This window comes from Tympanuchus pallidicinctus, unplaced genomic scaffold, assembly GCF_026119805.1.
Source record: "Tympanuchus pallidicinctus isolate F22 unplaced genomic scaffold, pur_lepc_1.0 scaffold2, whole genome shotgun sequence".
In the NCBI taxonomy this organism is placed as follows: domain Eukaryota; kingdom Metazoa; phylum Chordata; class Aves; order Galliformes; family Phasianidae; genus Tympanuchus; species Tympanuchus pallidicinctus.
In genome coordinates, this window is record NW_026294721.1 from 43255584 (window position 1) to 43272932 (window position 17349).

Sequence of the window (17349 nt, forward strand, 5' to 3'; positions counted from 1 at the left end):
CACTCTGGGACTTGGGCAGAAGGTACAGCACTCAGAGGAAAGATGACCCAAAAGGTCTTTGGCTCGTGGCAGCTGTGCCCCAAGGAGCAGCTCTCCCATCCCATTGCACAGCAGCCAGCTCAGCACAGAAGGCCTGAGGGAGCACCCTGTCCTGCACTGACCCAGCTGCAATCCTTCGACATACACGTAAGACCTGATGCCTGAACTCATTTTTGCTGCCATTTTTGCCCCTGGCACAAATTATAATGATGGGCCAAACGTATGAGGGCATGTTGTTGAAATACCCAGGCTATATATTTATTTTATCTTGCAGCAGTGGTGATATAACAGGAAGAGCTTGCCTCCAAGGTACGTGTTTTGCAAAATACAGAAGATGAAGTGCTACTTGCTCCCCATCATCTGTAGCCAAACTGACTGTTAGCAACCACATTCATTTTATCCACATTCCAACTGTCTCTGCACCTCGTTTCAGCAATCTATCTTTTCCAACTCAGAGCCAGATGCTCCCAAAAGGTTTATTTCAGAACAGGCTATGCAAGAAACAGAGGAGATTAGACATCCATTTTAGTACAGAACCATCATGATCTTTCAATCAATTCTGACATGAAATGGGATGCATTTGTTGAAAATCTGACAGCTCAAGAATTCAGAGGTAGCTGTCTTAACCGTAACCCCAACACCTTCCCAAACAAAATAAGTTGAGGCAAGGGAAACCACACATCAGTCCTCATAGATATGGTGACTGCAGTCACCTGCAAACTATGACTGCTCCACAGGACAGACCTCAGTGTGGAAGAAAACCTAACAGTTCTAATGTCTTCATCTTTATTACTCCATGGTTACATTCATAGTGGACAAACAGTACAGCTGAAACTGTAGTTCAACACTACAATGGCAGTGTTAAGAGACTACGTAAGACAGAATGCTGGCATAGTTACTACTGAATCATGAAATGCTGTTCCGAGAAAACAACTGCAGTTTGCCAAGAATAACTGAGATGTGTCTGTGATGGCAGGCATTATTCACACAGCTACTACTTAAATATTAAAAGATCCGATGAAAAAACTGCATTGTGCTCCATCACAAGACAGAAAAAAAACAGGTAACATTTATCATCCCACAGTCCCAACTAGAAAACACTGCCAACTGCATTTACATCTTTAAAGTGAAAAAGCAAGTTCTTTGAAAATTCTTTCCCTTTTGTTAACTAAAAGAGAAGTTCACTTTTAATAATCTTTGTGAGCAAATTTTGTTTCTAAAAACAAGCTCAGCAATTTTGTCCATTTAAACTGAGCACTTCATGCTAGGAAGAACCTGCAATTGGATTCTCTCAGAGATACTTCCCACATAGAGCTCTTACTCTAAAAGCGTACTCTACCTACTAATAGCTATTATTTGTGTTATTTTGTTTGGTAGAAAAAGGACCTTTACAATGTTTAAGCATAATTATTTTGTCTCTGAAAAAGAAAGTACTTTTAAAAAGCCTAGCTCTTTTCAATGTTACAGGGAACATTCACCTAGCTCTAAATAGTTCAGCACAGCAGCACAAAAACCATGAATTTTAACAGTTTGTTAACTGGACATTGACAGAGAGCAAAATGCAACTCTGTGGCCTGGCCAAGAGTCACAAAGCAATTGCAGTGCATGGAGCTAGCTACAAGGGCTTCCCACACTCAATCTAAAAAAGTTATGTCAGCAGAAGTTATGGCAGTCTTAACTGTACCAAAAAAATACAGTACTGTTTTCCTCCTAATAAAACTATTGCTATTCATCATATTAAAGGTTACAAGAGTACTGACTTGTGTTTTTAAGTCACTGTAATTAAGTTTCCTAGCAAAGAAAAGAACAAAAGAAGAAAAGCCCTGAAGTTCAACAAAAAAAAATCTACTCTGGGGCTGCAAGGATAGAAACCGGGCCATCTTGGAGCAGCCAAGGCAGAGATAACGGGTGAAGAACTAAGTAAATAGATGGCTGTTCTTAGCAAGATCCAGCAGGGAGGAGTGACAGGTGCTCCCCAACAAAAAGAACATTCAAGCCAACACCACCCTTCTGCTGGCTGGACGTTCATGTCTCTTGTACACACATGGACACTGTGCTCCTGCTTTCCCCGCAGAGTACAGGTTCTATCTGCTGTAGCTGTTTTTCCATCCAGGATACTTTCCTGGTATTCACTCTGCTTAAAATGGAAAGAAATTACAATTGGCACAATCTGCGACTGCTGACATCACGTGTCATACTTTGCAGAGCCTTTTTTAGCTCGCTATTTCCTCATTTGCCACCAAATCCAAACTGAGAAGCCAGGAGAGAACTTAAAACCATCTGGAAGGCAAAAAACTTGATATTGCTCAGAAAAACTCTCCTCTTGCCAGGAAACAATGCTCAGATAAGGAAGTCAAAGGGGAAGGTTAAGGCAACATGCCTTCCCAGCACATCATCTTCCAAAATGCAACTTCCAGAAGGAAGTCAGGGTCTAACACACCAATGGTTCAGGATAGAATGAAGTCTCCCTCAGGCATTCAACAGACCTTAAAGATGGGCCAAGATATATCTTCTCAGTGCTGGGGATGCTGGTCCTAATGTTCTGCTCACCATATTTCCACATCTTCCTATTAGCTTTCAGGCCAACAGATAATTTAAAGGTACAATTTAAACACATATCTGAGGGACAAAACACCACCAACAAACACACTGAGCAAGCTACAGCAGCCATCTCCATGATCTTTTGTGTCCTCCTACTAGATGAGGCATCTCAGTGTAATCCCATGTTCAACAAGTTATCAAGTTTGTGGAACTTAATTGTCTTTATACTCTAGGCAGGAGGACTCAGCTTGCCTCATTCTCTCAGCCCTAAGAAACAGAACATGTTCTCCCTGTTAAGACTTCAGTGCCCACACTTTCATCATGTACATAAGCTCAACTTTGTGCCCCGTGCAGTACCTGTGGATTTATTTGATGCTCTCCGTCGAATTTCAGTCACCATCAATCGTGACACTTGAGTAGTGAATTGTAAGAGATCAGAAAATTTTTCTGTCATTGTACTTGGAGGAGCATTTCCAAACACCTAAAATAAAAGAAAAACAAATAAATTTTAAAAATCGCCCTACTTACATGGATCATTATAAACTGCCACTTCCTCACTGCAAACAGGAGGTACCACTATTGAGATCACCTTTTTATCTGCTGCATTATTCATCCTTATACTGTTTTTTCACAATGCACATTGTAAGATACAAGTATACGTGAAATTACGTCATCACAGGGAAGAAAGATCTGACAAATAAAGGGGGAAAAAGAGAACCATGAATTTTCTTGCACAATGAAAAACTCCCAGAGTGGGAAAGACCAGATTGCACACTAAGCCTCCCACAGAACTTCCGTTTTAAGAGCAACTGTTTACTGGACCAACACATCCCATGGGGTGAACTCCAAGTACAGAATGATAAGCATGAAATATTCCAGAAGACACAAACTAGAAGTGACTATCCCAGGAAGCCCCACAATTCCCAACACCTCATTCTCCTATCTTGAGATCCTCCTTAACATAGACTCACAGAATGGCCAGGGTTGGAAGGGACCTCAAGGACCATGAATCTTCAACCCCCCTGCCACATGCAGGGCCACCAACCTCCACATTTAATACTAGACCAGGGCCCCATCAACCTGGCCTTGAACACCTCCAGGGACGGGGCATCCACAACCTCTCTGGGCAGCCTGTTCCAGCACCTCACCATTCTCCCTAAAGAATTTCCCTCTGACATTCAAACTAAATCTTCCCTCCCTCAACTTAAAACCATTTCCCTTGTCCTGCATAACACATAACATCAGTAGTCATCAACAATTTTTAAAAATTAATTGTTGCTTAATTCTACTAACTTAGTCTTCATGATTAAGTATTGATAGATATTGATATATATATATAACATTAGATATTAATTATTGAAAGAAACATCCCTTCCACATTCTGGTACCATCACTTGTGTCAGTGCTGAAAAAATGCAATAGCCTTCTGAATATCTGAGTATCTTGGTACTTCTCTGCCTGTAGACTCTTTTTTTCCCCCCTCTCATGGCTAATTGCATTTCCTGTAAGAGCATCGCTAACAAGCCAGGGTATTTGGATAACATTTTTTTTTTAAAAGCTTTTTTTTCTTTTTTTTTTTAAGTAACATTTTAGATCAACATGTCATATTCACTTCTCAACAAGGGAATGAAATCATTAACAGCACATTTGGACTCAAATGCTCTTCAGCCTCTTCTCCCCTTCTCCTTTATCGGTGCTACTGCTGCAGGTGAGCTATTGACATATCTGAGGTCACTCAGAAGCCTGGCTTCCTCCAATGACATCCACAACACCACAATGAACAGGGATGCAAGGCAATTGTGGCACTGAGTAGCTCTGCAACTGACAAGTTACTTTAAAAAAGTCTAATAAGCTAGAAGATTAAACGACCTTTCTTAAGGTTATTTTCTCCAATCTTCCCCCTCCTAGTGCATTAGCAGGAGGTTGGATTTGATGATCTCTCTCTTCCAACTGCTGCAATTCTGTGATTCAATTCCGTGTATAAAGTTTTACTTCTTACCCCTTCACTCAGTGTCAATAGCTCTGGCATGTTAGAGAACAGCCAAAAATATTTCTCCTGCCTACTTGCATTTCAAAGACATGCTGAAACAGAGCCAGAAATACAAAATTAAAATTGAACACTATTTCCGCACTATAAAAATAGTTTTCACCAGAAACTTAGGTGTTTCTCACATAGGAAATTTCAGCTGCCATTACCAATGAAGAAAGCAGCCAGAAGTCCAGTCACTGGAGGTGACTTTTGAGGTCAACTGGGATTGCAAAGCAGGGAGCATTCCAGCATCTTTCACAAAACTGATAGGCTACAAAAGGTGAGGAGGGCCCCAACGCACCCATGTTCCCTGCCATGACCTACTCAAGACCAGTCAGACTAGAACACACACTGGCAGAGTACCTTACTATCGCTTACCGCTTCAAGCTCAGACCAAGGAAAGAAGAAAATGGATGGGCACACTGTCTGACTTAAGATGGCTAATTGCCAGCAGATGATAGGAAAGGCAGAGTGCTCACAGCTGCAACACAAGGCTGACTGAGGAGATCTAGGCTGGAATGTTTTGCCTCACAACCGAGGTTGCACTAAACTAAGCATGCTGGCATACTCCTTGACTAAAGGCAGTAACATACACGGAACAGGACACAAAGCATTTTAACAGCGAGTCGTCTTTCTTTTTAATACAAAAGGTGAGCTTCTTCCCAGAAAATTTAAGCAATTTATTGTATTCAAACATCACTTATTCAAAATATTAGCCTCTCCATCCATCCATTCACTTCTTTCACATACCTCAGGAGCTTTAGTAGCACATAGCAGAACAAGGTGCTGCACCACACCGTTTCTGAGAACTGAGCTCATATGGATGCAGATCTCTGAAAGGAGGCTTTTGAAAACTTTTCCAGAGGACAAAAATTTCATGATTATGTACTGATTTAGCTTTGTTAAGTCATGATTCGATATTTCACAAGCCTCCCTGAACAATGAGAAAACAAATGTTCCAAGCACCCATTCATTAGCAAAAGTAAGACAGTTTAGGCTGCAGCAAGCTTCAGACATCCACATCCACATAAACAGAAGGCTGCTCTTGTGCCTCTGGATCTACTGATTAATAATCCTCAAAATAATCAGATAGAACCTCATTCCACACAACTGCCAAATCAATCAGTCCTAGGTGGTTAAGCAAAAAAGCACCTGATCCATTAGCTGGCTGTTGCTGGCCACATGCAGGCCCACACAATGCAGGCTAATGCCTCACCTTAGATCTCTGCATCCAGTAGAAATCATCATTGTGTGCTTGGCTTATGATAGCACTACTAGAAGTACGCAATCTACCTTATACAAAGTAACTGAAGGATTTGGGATCTGATTCAACCAAGCTATTAACTGATACCATGAAATGTTTGCAGCTATTATCTTTGAGAAACAAGATTCTTTAAAAATGTTTTGATGTTTCCTTTCAACAGAAGCAGGTCTCACAGGAAAGCCACCTCCAAATTTAGTGTCCATCAAGCCATCTCAGAATCAACATTTACCAGTTCTTCCACTGAACATTCTATGTAAGGCTTGTAATTAAAAGAAATATTTCAACCCTTCTATGTTTTTTTTTATTTCAATCAGCTTCTTACTTTGCCTTTGTCTGTCTTGCTAAGCTAGTGGGATTTTCCCAACATACACAGCTGATACTCCAAAAAACACAAGGCTAGATAAGCCAAGAAAGCCACCTGCAGACTTCAGGCATAATCCTCAAAAGAAGGTGGCATTAACCAGCAACCTAAAAAAGAGAAACTACAGAAGTAAAAATAAACAGATGACATTGCAATTCTTCAACCTCTTGCACACAAGATGACAAGAATGAATTTGTGCAAAAGGCAAGGGGAAAAAAACTGCAGTAGATGAGATTTGAGTGAAATCAGTTTTGTTTGTGCTACACTAACAGTTTGTTGACAACTCATAACGGTTATCAGTGCCTGCACAATTAGGAAGAAGAGGAGCACAAATACTACGTGCTTTCAACACTGCACCACACAAAGGTTCTGAATTTACAGAGGTTGGAAAACAAAGGGAGCACATCTGACAAAGGCCTCCATTTAAGGCAATAAGGATAACTTCAGTATAAAGTTCACCAAGGAAAGGAAACTAAAGGTTCTTCAGGATTTAGAAAACTAAGATTCTATCAACAAAGTTCAGTGACGTACAGTGGAGGAGAGACATGCATGATTTAGGGAAGGAAAAACTGAAAAAACAGGGAAAAGATTAGCCAAAATGCCCTCCTACAAACAGAAACAGCAGAAGACATGCATACCATCTTGAAATCTTTAGATTTGGCATCTGAGAACAGGTAGGCAAGAGCTGATTGTGACTAGAAAGAAATTTACAGTTAGTGGTTTGTTGTTTGTTTGTTTGTTTCAGGACACCTGTTCAACATAAGTTGAACAAGAAAAGGTGAGTGAGAACAAATGATGCAAAGACATGGGACAACTAAAATTGAGATGTAGTAGGATTAAGAAGTGACAAAGAACTATGAGGTGGAAAGGCAGGAGAGTTGGAAGAAAGTGGAGTAATAAAGAGAAATTTTAAACGTCCTTTTTATCAAGTCTAATTAAAGACTTCTCTACATAAGCAGGACACTGATCGCTGCACCATATTCCTGCAAACTCAGCTGTATCACCAACTGGAGGGTTCTGTAAGCAGTGCTACAACTAAGCACTACCAGGGCCCAGGAACAAACAGTTTCTCCGCCTGCAGATTACAATGCAGTGCTGAAGTGAGTACAGTGGGTATCCTCCCCTCTCAGAAGCATCAGCCACCTGAAACCACCAGAGGGAGAATTCCAGGTGTAATTGCAACAAAATGTTATTCACAGGCTCAAGCCAAGATTAAGATTCCACTGTGCACGTTTGTAAAAAAACAAAACAAAACAAAAATTAAGAAAGTTCATGGCTAGAGGACATACAATCCAAGCAGATAAATTAAGGAGGAAGTGGGTGAGCTGAATTTTTTTCTCCAAGACTCACACAACAGGTTACCTGCAGCACTAGGAATAAGACCTGGGGCAACAGAATGACACTTAGGGGGGTTTATCTACTGAAGCCTGAAAATCCTATAACCACTATATCTAGACAAGGATTGCTTTTCCTACACAACATGCAAGCAGTCCAATGTGTAACACCACCAAAAGCCATATGTTCAGCAAAACATCAATCTAGAAAAAGAATTGGTTTTCCAATCAAGTTTTTCCCTTTTATAGCTTAATCAATGATTCTACTTCTCCACAGCAGCACACACGACCAGAAATCCTTCATTCAAGAAGAGATTCAGTAATAAGAGCTCAGTTCACAGCAGGAAAAAGATAAATGTAGATCTCTGTATCTCTGTACTGCTCAATCAAGAGCCTAAAGCTGCTATCGAAGTTATTAGGCTCAGTGAAGCGGCAAAGGAACTAAAAGGCATACAAGGCATGGAGAGGATTTAGCTCCTATCAATGCCTGTGGCAGCAGTCACAGCCCTGCTCCAAGCCATCTCAGTGCCTGAGCACAGGAGGCAGTAAAACAGGAATGCCACTGCACATACAGCTATTGGATCCTCACTGAAATCCAACTTGCCCAAGAAGGGTAAAACAGATTCACATAGGAAAAAGGCTGCGAGGGCAATGGGAATAGAGAATTTATCACACAAGAAAAAATAAAAAACATTCAGCTTACACAGTGTTGCAAAACCATACCTGACAAGAGAGAGCATGACTGTTTTCTCTAAATATGCATTAATACAGTGAGGGACAAGAAGGGAGAAGTGTGATTTAGGCTCAGGAACAGTGCTGACACACAAACAAATGGCTACAAATTTGCCACAACTAAGCTTAAGTTAGAATCACCTCTAAAAGAGAATAAAGACTGCAGTAGCAGACAACTTCACCCTGGAGAACATCTCATAGGGTACTGTTTCCCAGAAGATAAAGGTGCCTATAAAGACAGTAAGGTGTGCAGGAAAGCATCTCAGAAACAGTCCTGACAGAAGAAAATCTCCAACGATGGGTTCATCCACTTACACAACAATACATGAGGAAAAGATGGAAAAAAAAATACAGGATACCAACAAGTTCTGCTAGAACCAGAGGTCCTGAGGAAACACAATAAGAGCAGCTGGTTACAGTAAAGCAAAAGTCTCTCACAGACTCTCTGGCTTACCCTGTTAAATACCGGCAGCATCATGTACAGTTTTTCCTCCTGTTCTTTCTGGGTCATATGCCGGGGAGGGTGGCAGAGCTCTGTGAAGAGGCGCCGCAGGTGCATCAGCCCCAGCGCATTGTCCTGGGGGCTGCACTCCTCCTGCCGGGGCCGGCCCATGATCCTCTTCACCATATTCATCCTGACTGGCTTCTGGAGCTCCCCTGCGTCCTGTGCAGAAACAAACACAAACCACTGAGTGCCAGAAAGTCAGGAGCCATCCCACAGCAGCTTGTAAATGCACAGCAGCCCCTTTTGCAGCGAAGTTCCATGCCACAGTTAGCACCGTTAGGTAACTGTACGTGCCAGGAATTGATTAGCACGTGCCTGCAGGGTTTGAAGCAAACAGCTTGCAACAAGGCAACACCCAACACCCTCCAGCACCAATCACAGCTGCACAGCAAAACACTTCGGTGCAATTTCTGAGATGGTTTTGTGATGCTTCAATGCTCATCTCAGAGCATTTAGAGAAATACAACTGACATGTTGCAAAGCATTCTCAAAATAATTCCAGAATACAATTAGTACCAGTTCTATATGTTACACTGTACCCAAACAAGGCCTAAACACCTTGGAAATCGACTTCATCAATACAAAGGCACACGTAGGTTTTTTTTTTTTCCCCCTTGACTTCCATAAGGCAAGCAGGCACTGCCTTCCTACAGACTTATTGCTGACTTCACACCATAGCTGTCCAATGCACAGGAAAGCTCCCCTCACCATCTCCCTCCTGGAGCACAAGTAGCTCATTGTAACACTTCTCACTGATACCAGTTAGCGCCTGTGTGCAGCCCTGCACTATTCTGCAAAGCAACGTGGGCCACTCTCTTCCGTACCTGAGACTGAAGTCTGAACAAGGATCTCAGAAGGGAATTGAGTGGCTCAGAGTAGATAAATCACTCAGATGTAGCCTGTTGTACACTACTGCAAAAGGGACCGTTGTCCTGCTCACCTTCAGGTATGGGAAGGAGTGAAGGGGAACAGAAAATGATTTCTACAGGTGAATTTATGGGGACCAAAAATGAAAGAGTCAATGGAATTACAGCGTCCACTTCTCAGTGCTTAAAGACTGTTGAAAAACTGAAGAAGGTCAGTAAAAGCGATAAAAATTATTCAAGGATAGAAAATGCCTTACAGCAAGAAATGTCAAGAAGTTGATCTATTTAAATTACCAAAAAAAGAGGTCATCATGAAGGGTCAATTATGAAAAGGAGAAGTGATTATACCAAAGGTGCTGCGACTGGAATAACAGGGAAATACCAGTTACTGAGGAACCATTAAATCCAGAGACAAAGTCATCAGACAGCAGCTGGGAAAAAAAAAAAGAGGGGGGAGGAACATCTCATTACAAACTAGAATGAAGTTTCTAATACTGAAGATAATTAACCAACTGCTGGTAGGAGGAATTTAACAAGAACAACTACATCTTCTGCCTAAACCAAGATGAAATACCCTTCTGGAATGTATCGGTAAAACTGTATTTTAATCTCAGGTTAAAAAAAAAAAATTAAAAAAAAAGATTGAATACTGTGGCATAAAAACTGGCAACGAATACTGTGGTATAAAAAACACACAAAAAAAACCCCCCAAAAAACGAATCAAGAAGCCACTAAAAAAACATCTAAGCTTTTCAAACATACATCCCAGCAACTGTAGCCAGCCTATGCTGGAAATCTGCACTGACCCTTCACATTTCAAGAGAAATGATATGAAAGTGGCTGTGGTCTTTTACCATGCTATCCTCAAGATATAATAGGTTACAGACTTCAGGTCAGGAAGATACATGCAATATAGAATGAAATAAATAGGACAGGATGAGAGGTAACAGGCTTAAGCTGCACTAGGGGAGGTTCAGGTTGGATATTAGGAGATATTTCTTCTCAAAAAGAGCAGTGAGGCATTGGCACAGGCTGCCCAGGGAGGTGATGCGGTCACTGCCTCTGGAGGTGCTCTGAGGATCTGTGGAGATGTGGCACTGAGGGAGAATGTGGTCAGTGGGCATGGTGGGGATGGGTCGGGGTTGGAGTAGATTACCTTAGTGGTCTTTTCCAACTTGTATGATCCTATGAAACAGCACAGTTCCTAGAGGAATCTCAAACTCTTTCCCAAACTGTTCAGACTGGGAGTTCTTCTCACGCTATGACAGCAGGATAATTGATCTAAATGAAATATGGAATACTGCACATGAGACAAAACTTTGCTGCCTGAGCAGTGGTGGGGGAGGGAAGCTGTATTTTAGTGTTATTAAACTCCTTCATAGATGATCTTGAAATTTCTTTTAGTGACTCACACAATACTGATAACTCCATATACAGTGCACAGAATACGTTGTCATTCCACCCACCACTGCTGTTGACTTTTGCTAGTTCTGCCAGTTCTTCTATTAAATCAGCAATATCCTGTGACTTCATTTAGCCTAAGCACACACTGAGAATGGCAGTTTGCACTACTTCAGCCACACAACTGTACTTCAAGAATTGGCTATACTAGCATTGTCCAAGAAGTCCAACTTAATGGTGTGTGCTGTATGTACTACTCTTGGAATTATGCTGGAAACAAGTCCCATTGTATTTCTGTCAGAAAACAGGTGAGCAGGGGCTCTATGCAACAGCATCACTGAGAAGTGAATATATATATCTGAGGCATTCTTTCAAATTTCACTTTTTTTCACTCCAAATATAGTCTATTTTTATTATTGTGGAAATACAGGAAGATAACCTGAATTAGGTCTCAAGATATATGAGAAGGACAATTCATTATTTACAGAAGGTAAAGCTTCCTTACTGTGGATCTGAATAACAGTACTTACTTATCCTATTTCAACATTGAGATGTTTAAGCTCATCTAAAATTTTTTTTTAAATACTGGGAGCAATGGTACACAAGAAATACTGCACTGGGAAGGAGTACAGCTGTTTGCTGAGTGTAAGAACAAGCACTGGTTGGGATTATACCCCACACAAACATTTTGACTGGAGTTGTTTGTTTTGTCTTATGACCACCAAGAGAAAGCAGTACACCTCAACCTTTCACTGCCAACAGAGCGTCCAGAACAAAGGCACTCCCTATTGTACCACCTGAAAACATCTGCACCATCTTCTTTCAGCCAGCACCACACATGACTTGGATTCAGCTCTCAGGCTGATATTCTCCTTTATGTCATAATCAAACTATTGTCTAGAATTTGCAGTAACAGCCAGAGCCCCTGTTTGCACCTGCTTACTCAAAGCACGTAGAAATCGATGAACGTTGCACAGCCAAAGTCTTACACCACCCTGCATCCCCTGCATCACCCCACGCTGTCATAGTGCTGATACCCACAGGCCATCAGTGGGAAGCATTTGGAAGCCAAATCCAATAATGCACTGGGGCTCTGTAAGCAGTACTTCAGGAAGGTTTGATCAGAAGAACAAACTGAGCCCACCCAGGCCGTGCTTTCCTGTGCCAACTCCATTCACAGACACTGCACAGAGCAGCAGAGATGATGGATGCCACGCACTTCCAAAACACTTGAAATCCATTTGCAGAGGTGAAGGCAACCTTTAGCGGTGCAAGGTTTGCAGTGGGCCAGGTCAGCACACGTTGCATTCTGGGCACCAGCACTGGGAATTCACTGTGTAAGGATGGCGAGATCTCTCCTGCTCTTCCTGCCAGCTCCTCCCAATTACACACATGTACTTTGCAGATGCATTTCCATTTGCCTTTACACAAACACATAAAAACCTAAGTTTGGTTTGAGCAAAGCAATTTTAAATTGACAGCGTTCCAATGGTGCCCATGCTAACCCTGTTTCTACGACAGCAAACCAAGTGCCTCACACAGGACCTGGGGAGGAGCGTGGCAGTTACAAACCAAAAGGTTGCTTCTGCAGACGCTCTCTGGTACTCACAGCACTGACCTCTATAGCATTCCTGGGATCGGGGCCAACAGCCTCAGGAAAACAGAGCCCATTCCTTTCTGAGGTTCCTCTTCAATAGCAATGCTGTCCATTCACTGGGGAAGGTAAGGAAAGAACAGAGGTTAGAACACAAACATGCCAATAATAGCCGAGCTTTGCTATGCTGCAAAGAGCTGTTGCTCCTAGGATATCTGTGAGAGCAATGATTTCAGCTCTGATTCCCAACCTGCCATGTTCAGCATCATCAGTGTAGGTACCTATGCCATATACAGACATATCCCCCATCAACAAGGAAAACCTCGTAGCAACACAAATACACACTTAGTGAATTTTATTTTGTACAGTAAAAATAACAAAGATTTTAGGAGGAAAAAAAACCCAACAACACAGAAGTGAAAAACAGCAGTATATGATCACTATGCCTTTAGAAGACTTTGCCAGAGAGGCAGCATTCACACAACTCTTGGCTCAAAAGGATGTGGTGCTTAATAACTATACAATGTTTTGATCCAACCTCACCGCAAGCATTGAAAATAGAACTCAACTTGTTGGCAAGTTCATGAGCTCAGCAGTAACAGCCACACCTTTGCATATCATGAACAAGTTCTTTGGTCAGGATCTATTAGTTTTTATTTTTATTTTTAAATACAGTCAATGGAAATCTTACGTATGGGCTGCAGATCAGAACAAACTGCATTTAGGCCAGGCTTAATTCGCACTGCCTATATTGCCAAAGCTCAACTGACCAGTTGTTGTACTGCAAGCACCCAAACTCTGTGAGCTTGCTTGAGCAGAAATCAGAGTGCAGCATCAGCAGTTCCTCCGGCTTCCATCAAAAAATAAAACAACAAATCGCTGTTAGGAAGTGAAACCACATAGACAGCTTCTGATCCCCCTTCCACAAGCATTACTTACTCAGCATGAAATAAGAAACAGTTAGAATCCTGTGGGAGCACCTATTAGGGCCTGCACACGCCAAGCTGCCTGTTCTATGAACACTTTCCACAGCATGCATGGAGCACCTTGTCTCCTAAAGTCTCGATCCCTTACACTGCCCTACTTCAGTATTAGAAGTGCATCAGGGCCACGCTGACCTAAGAAATACTTGGTCACAGAATGGGACAGCTCTAATCCACAGTCCCAAAACCAAAAGGCACAGGGGACAGAAGGAGCTGTATGAACATATCTCACAGGAGCTGAACAGCTCTCTCAGTGCCAAAAATAAACCACTCCCACTTTAATTATGTCAACTAATCTTTAGCATCAGACAAACTCAAATTCTCTCTGTTGTCATCGGCGGAATCACCAACAGTGGCTGCGAAGCCAATGGCATGCCCTATTTATCCCACAACAACAAGCAGAAAAAAAGAAGAAGGCAGCTCAGAAAAATGTGAATTTTGAGTATGCCAGAAATTTGACATCATCAGAATTGTAACTAAATCAAACAACACTACAGCTCAGTTTTCAGCATCCTGGCCACAACAGCAATGCTCTGTGAGCAGCCAGCACAGCTCAGGCTCTATCGGCCTCTCCACATTCCCCCTCCAGGGAAGTGAGGTGGCAGGCCCACACATATCCGAGCACACAGAGAGCAGGGACAGACAGCAGCACTGTCTTCCCAGCATGCCAGACATGGACAAAAACAGTGCCACACATTCTGAGAAAGCAGAACCACTTCTGACCAATCTCCACAGCATGGCCTGGCCTGCTTCCTTGGTTCCTCCCATGTCTCCTCCCATGTAAAGGATCAACATGTCTGGGAAATGCAATGGTACAGCAAGTGCAGAAAACAAAACCCTTCCTCTTCGTCGTTGAGGCAAGGATCTGTGTTCTCCCAACAATCCAGACTCACATTCATCCATCTTAAAGGATCATTTGGGCACACAGCAAACAGCCCTATCCATCTATGCCTGCCCCTTGTGGGCACAACAGAGTTCCCCTAGTCTAACAGCAGGCACCTAAGGGATTCTGCAGCCATTCTACATACGGACCTTCTGAGGCAGCCTGAGCCACTGACAGAGTGCCAAGCAGAGAAGCAAGGCAATACTGAATAGGGCTGCACTGTTCCAGGTATACGAGGAGCAGAGACGTGGCATCTCACTTGCTGCTGACAGCTCTCTCCTTGGCAACCTCAAATGTCTCACAGGGCTCTGACACTCAATACTGAAGAGGAGCACGCAAAGACTCAAACTGGCCATTCAGCAATAGAAGTCTTCTCATAACCATTTTGGAAACGTCTAAGTAGGAATTATGTTCTGAAAAAGGAAACAACGTGCAACACTGTTACAGGATGTCACCAGGTTTCTGTCTGCTGAACACAACACTATCTCTGTGATCCCTCACCCACCAGAGCACATCCTCACCTACGCGTGCACATGCAGGGCATGGTTCAGCAGAGCAGGTGCCAGCACCACGGAGAATCCAACATCGTATCTCCTGACTTTATTTCCATGGCTCACCACTGACCTCTGGCAGTGAGCACATCTTCTATTTTCCAGAAATCAGGTATTGTTCAGGAAAAAAAAGCTTCAGTGTCTGAAACAACTCTGCTCCCATGCAAGCCCTGCATAAAGCTCCTGCTGCACTGTAGTGTGACCTCTGAGTTCAAGGAGTGATAACATATCATTTCCAATCACCTTCCTAAAGCATAAATTGGGGTGGTCTGCTTGAACAGGACCGATAAAACCCTAACTGGTACTTCACAGTAATTTTCAGAAGAGTTCAGGCTGACAGGCACTCCTTGAGGAGCTTACTTGCACAGTTTGAATAATTATGTACAGTTATTCCTTCTCCTATCAAAAATGCTTTTCCAGCAGATGAATACGATTTTTCTTCTGGTGTTATTTAAACCACACAACGCATTGGTCAGTACATATTAAATTTAAAGCACTTTTTGCTACTTTAAAAACAACAGAAACAAAGGCCAATTGAACTTTGACTTTGGCATTTCCAAACATTTTTCTTTAGAACTGGTAGTGATAAGTATAAATTCATGTCCAACGATGCAGAAGTGATTTCTGGCTTGGATAGTGCCTATGAGCTGTCACTATTTCTTCCTCCCTGTCCATTTCAGTACTTTGCTTGCTTTGACACAGAACATTGGCAGCACTGCAGTGACCTCCCAAGCACAGATTTCAGTTCTAATTTTGCAGAGGATAAATATCTCCCTACTTTCTAGACACTCGCTTATGAAAGTCCAAAAATCAACACAACTTGCTGCTTCCCTCACCAGAAACTCCACAAAAAATGCTGGATCTCAAATCACTCTGTTCTTATGAAGAAGCAAAAAGAAAAAGAACTGCCATAAAATCCACTCATTTTTCTCCTCACGTCTGAAATCCATAAAAGAAGCACAAGCACTATCCAGTTCAGCTATATTCCCCTCACTTTACCACTTGGCAGACAAAGGAGGCTTACCAAGTTGTAACATACTGTATTGGTGCCATCACCATATAAAAATGAGAGCCCTAAAAAAGCATCATGTATTTTGTTACGTACCACAGGTGTTCAACAGAAACCTATTCAGACCTCAGCAGCCTTTTCACTACCCACTGGCATGTTCTGCCAAGTTACAAAAAGCCATATGCATGTTATGCCAGAGGAATGTTTTGGTTTTCTGTAGTAAGACTTGTCAGTGCAAGAAAAGCAAAGTGCTGATCATAGAATCGTGGAATCTCTGAAGTTGGAAAAGACCTCCAAGATCACCCAGTCCAACCACCCACCTATCACTGATATTCCCCACTAAACCATGTCCCTCAGTACCACCTCTGAACGTTTCCTGAACACCTCCCGGTCGGTGATTCCACCACCTCTCTGGGCAGCCCATTCCATCACCTGACCACTCTCTAGAGAAGAAGTATTTCCTAACATCCAACCTGAATCTCCCCTAGTGCAACTTGAGGCCATTCCCTCCTGTCCTGATACTGAAGCCTGAGCTGCTGGAAATTAAATACAGCACTCGAGTGCTGGTAGCCCACGTAATGGGGATTAAAACACTGCTTCTAACTAAAAGCAAAGGCATTGTAGCATTATATGGAATGCAGGTCCAACTTCTGCCTGTTCCAGCAGCGACGCACACCTAGAGCACGTCCCAGACCATGGGCAGTACAAAGGACATGAATGTACAGCACACTATTCGGACAGGGCAGGCTCAGGAGGTCAGGACCACATGCTGCCAGTAGGAGCCAGTGTCTGAATTCTCACGGTTTGCATTCCAGTCATACTGCCAAACAGGCTCCACTGCCCTCGTGAACCGGGAAGATGAAGGAGGAAAATGCATCCCGGCACACAGTTCACCTTCTCATAGACAGAGCCTAGAGGTTTACAGCAGAAAACACCAAAAATGACAGAGGAACCTACTGACGTTTATCATCATAGTCTCTTAAACATTTCTTACCAAATATTACTTCATCCACCTTCAACTTAGCACAGAACGTGGCAATCCGTAACTCAGTGTTGTCCCTCTTCCCAAGAGCTGGAGTAACGCAGCTCAGAAAGCAGGGAACACAAGAAGGATTGTACCAGATAGGGCAGGGAACATCCCACACACCCCACAGCCAAACACCACCACTGCCTGAAACACAACCAGCAGTTACCAGCACAGAGGAGGGGATCTTGCATGCTCTGGTCTCAATCTCAGACATCACTGCCATATGACTG

General features: G+C 42.6%; 1 protein-coding gene across 9 annotated transcripts in view; it reads right to left on the reverse strand.

The window, feature by feature from the left end:
• The window catches only part of WDFY3 (WD repeat and FYVE domain containing 3), a 139691-nt gene that overhangs the window by 98245 nt on the left and 24097 nt on the right, over positions 1–17349 (reverse strand). For all 9 annotated transcript variants that reach the window (XM_052682977.1, XM_052682973.1, XM_052682976.1 and 6 more), the window contains exons 2-4: positions 12691–12785; positions 8755–8964; positions 2938–3061 (exon numbers count right to left, since the gene is read on the reverse strand). In XM_052682977.1, the coding sequence (XP_052538937.1) occupies positions 2938–3061; positions 8755–8934 (304 nt within the window). In that variant the 5' untranslated portion in view covers positions 8935–8964; positions 12691–12785. The remainder of the gene's footprint in view (positions 1–2937; positions 3062–8754; positions 8965–12690; positions 12786–17349) is intronic.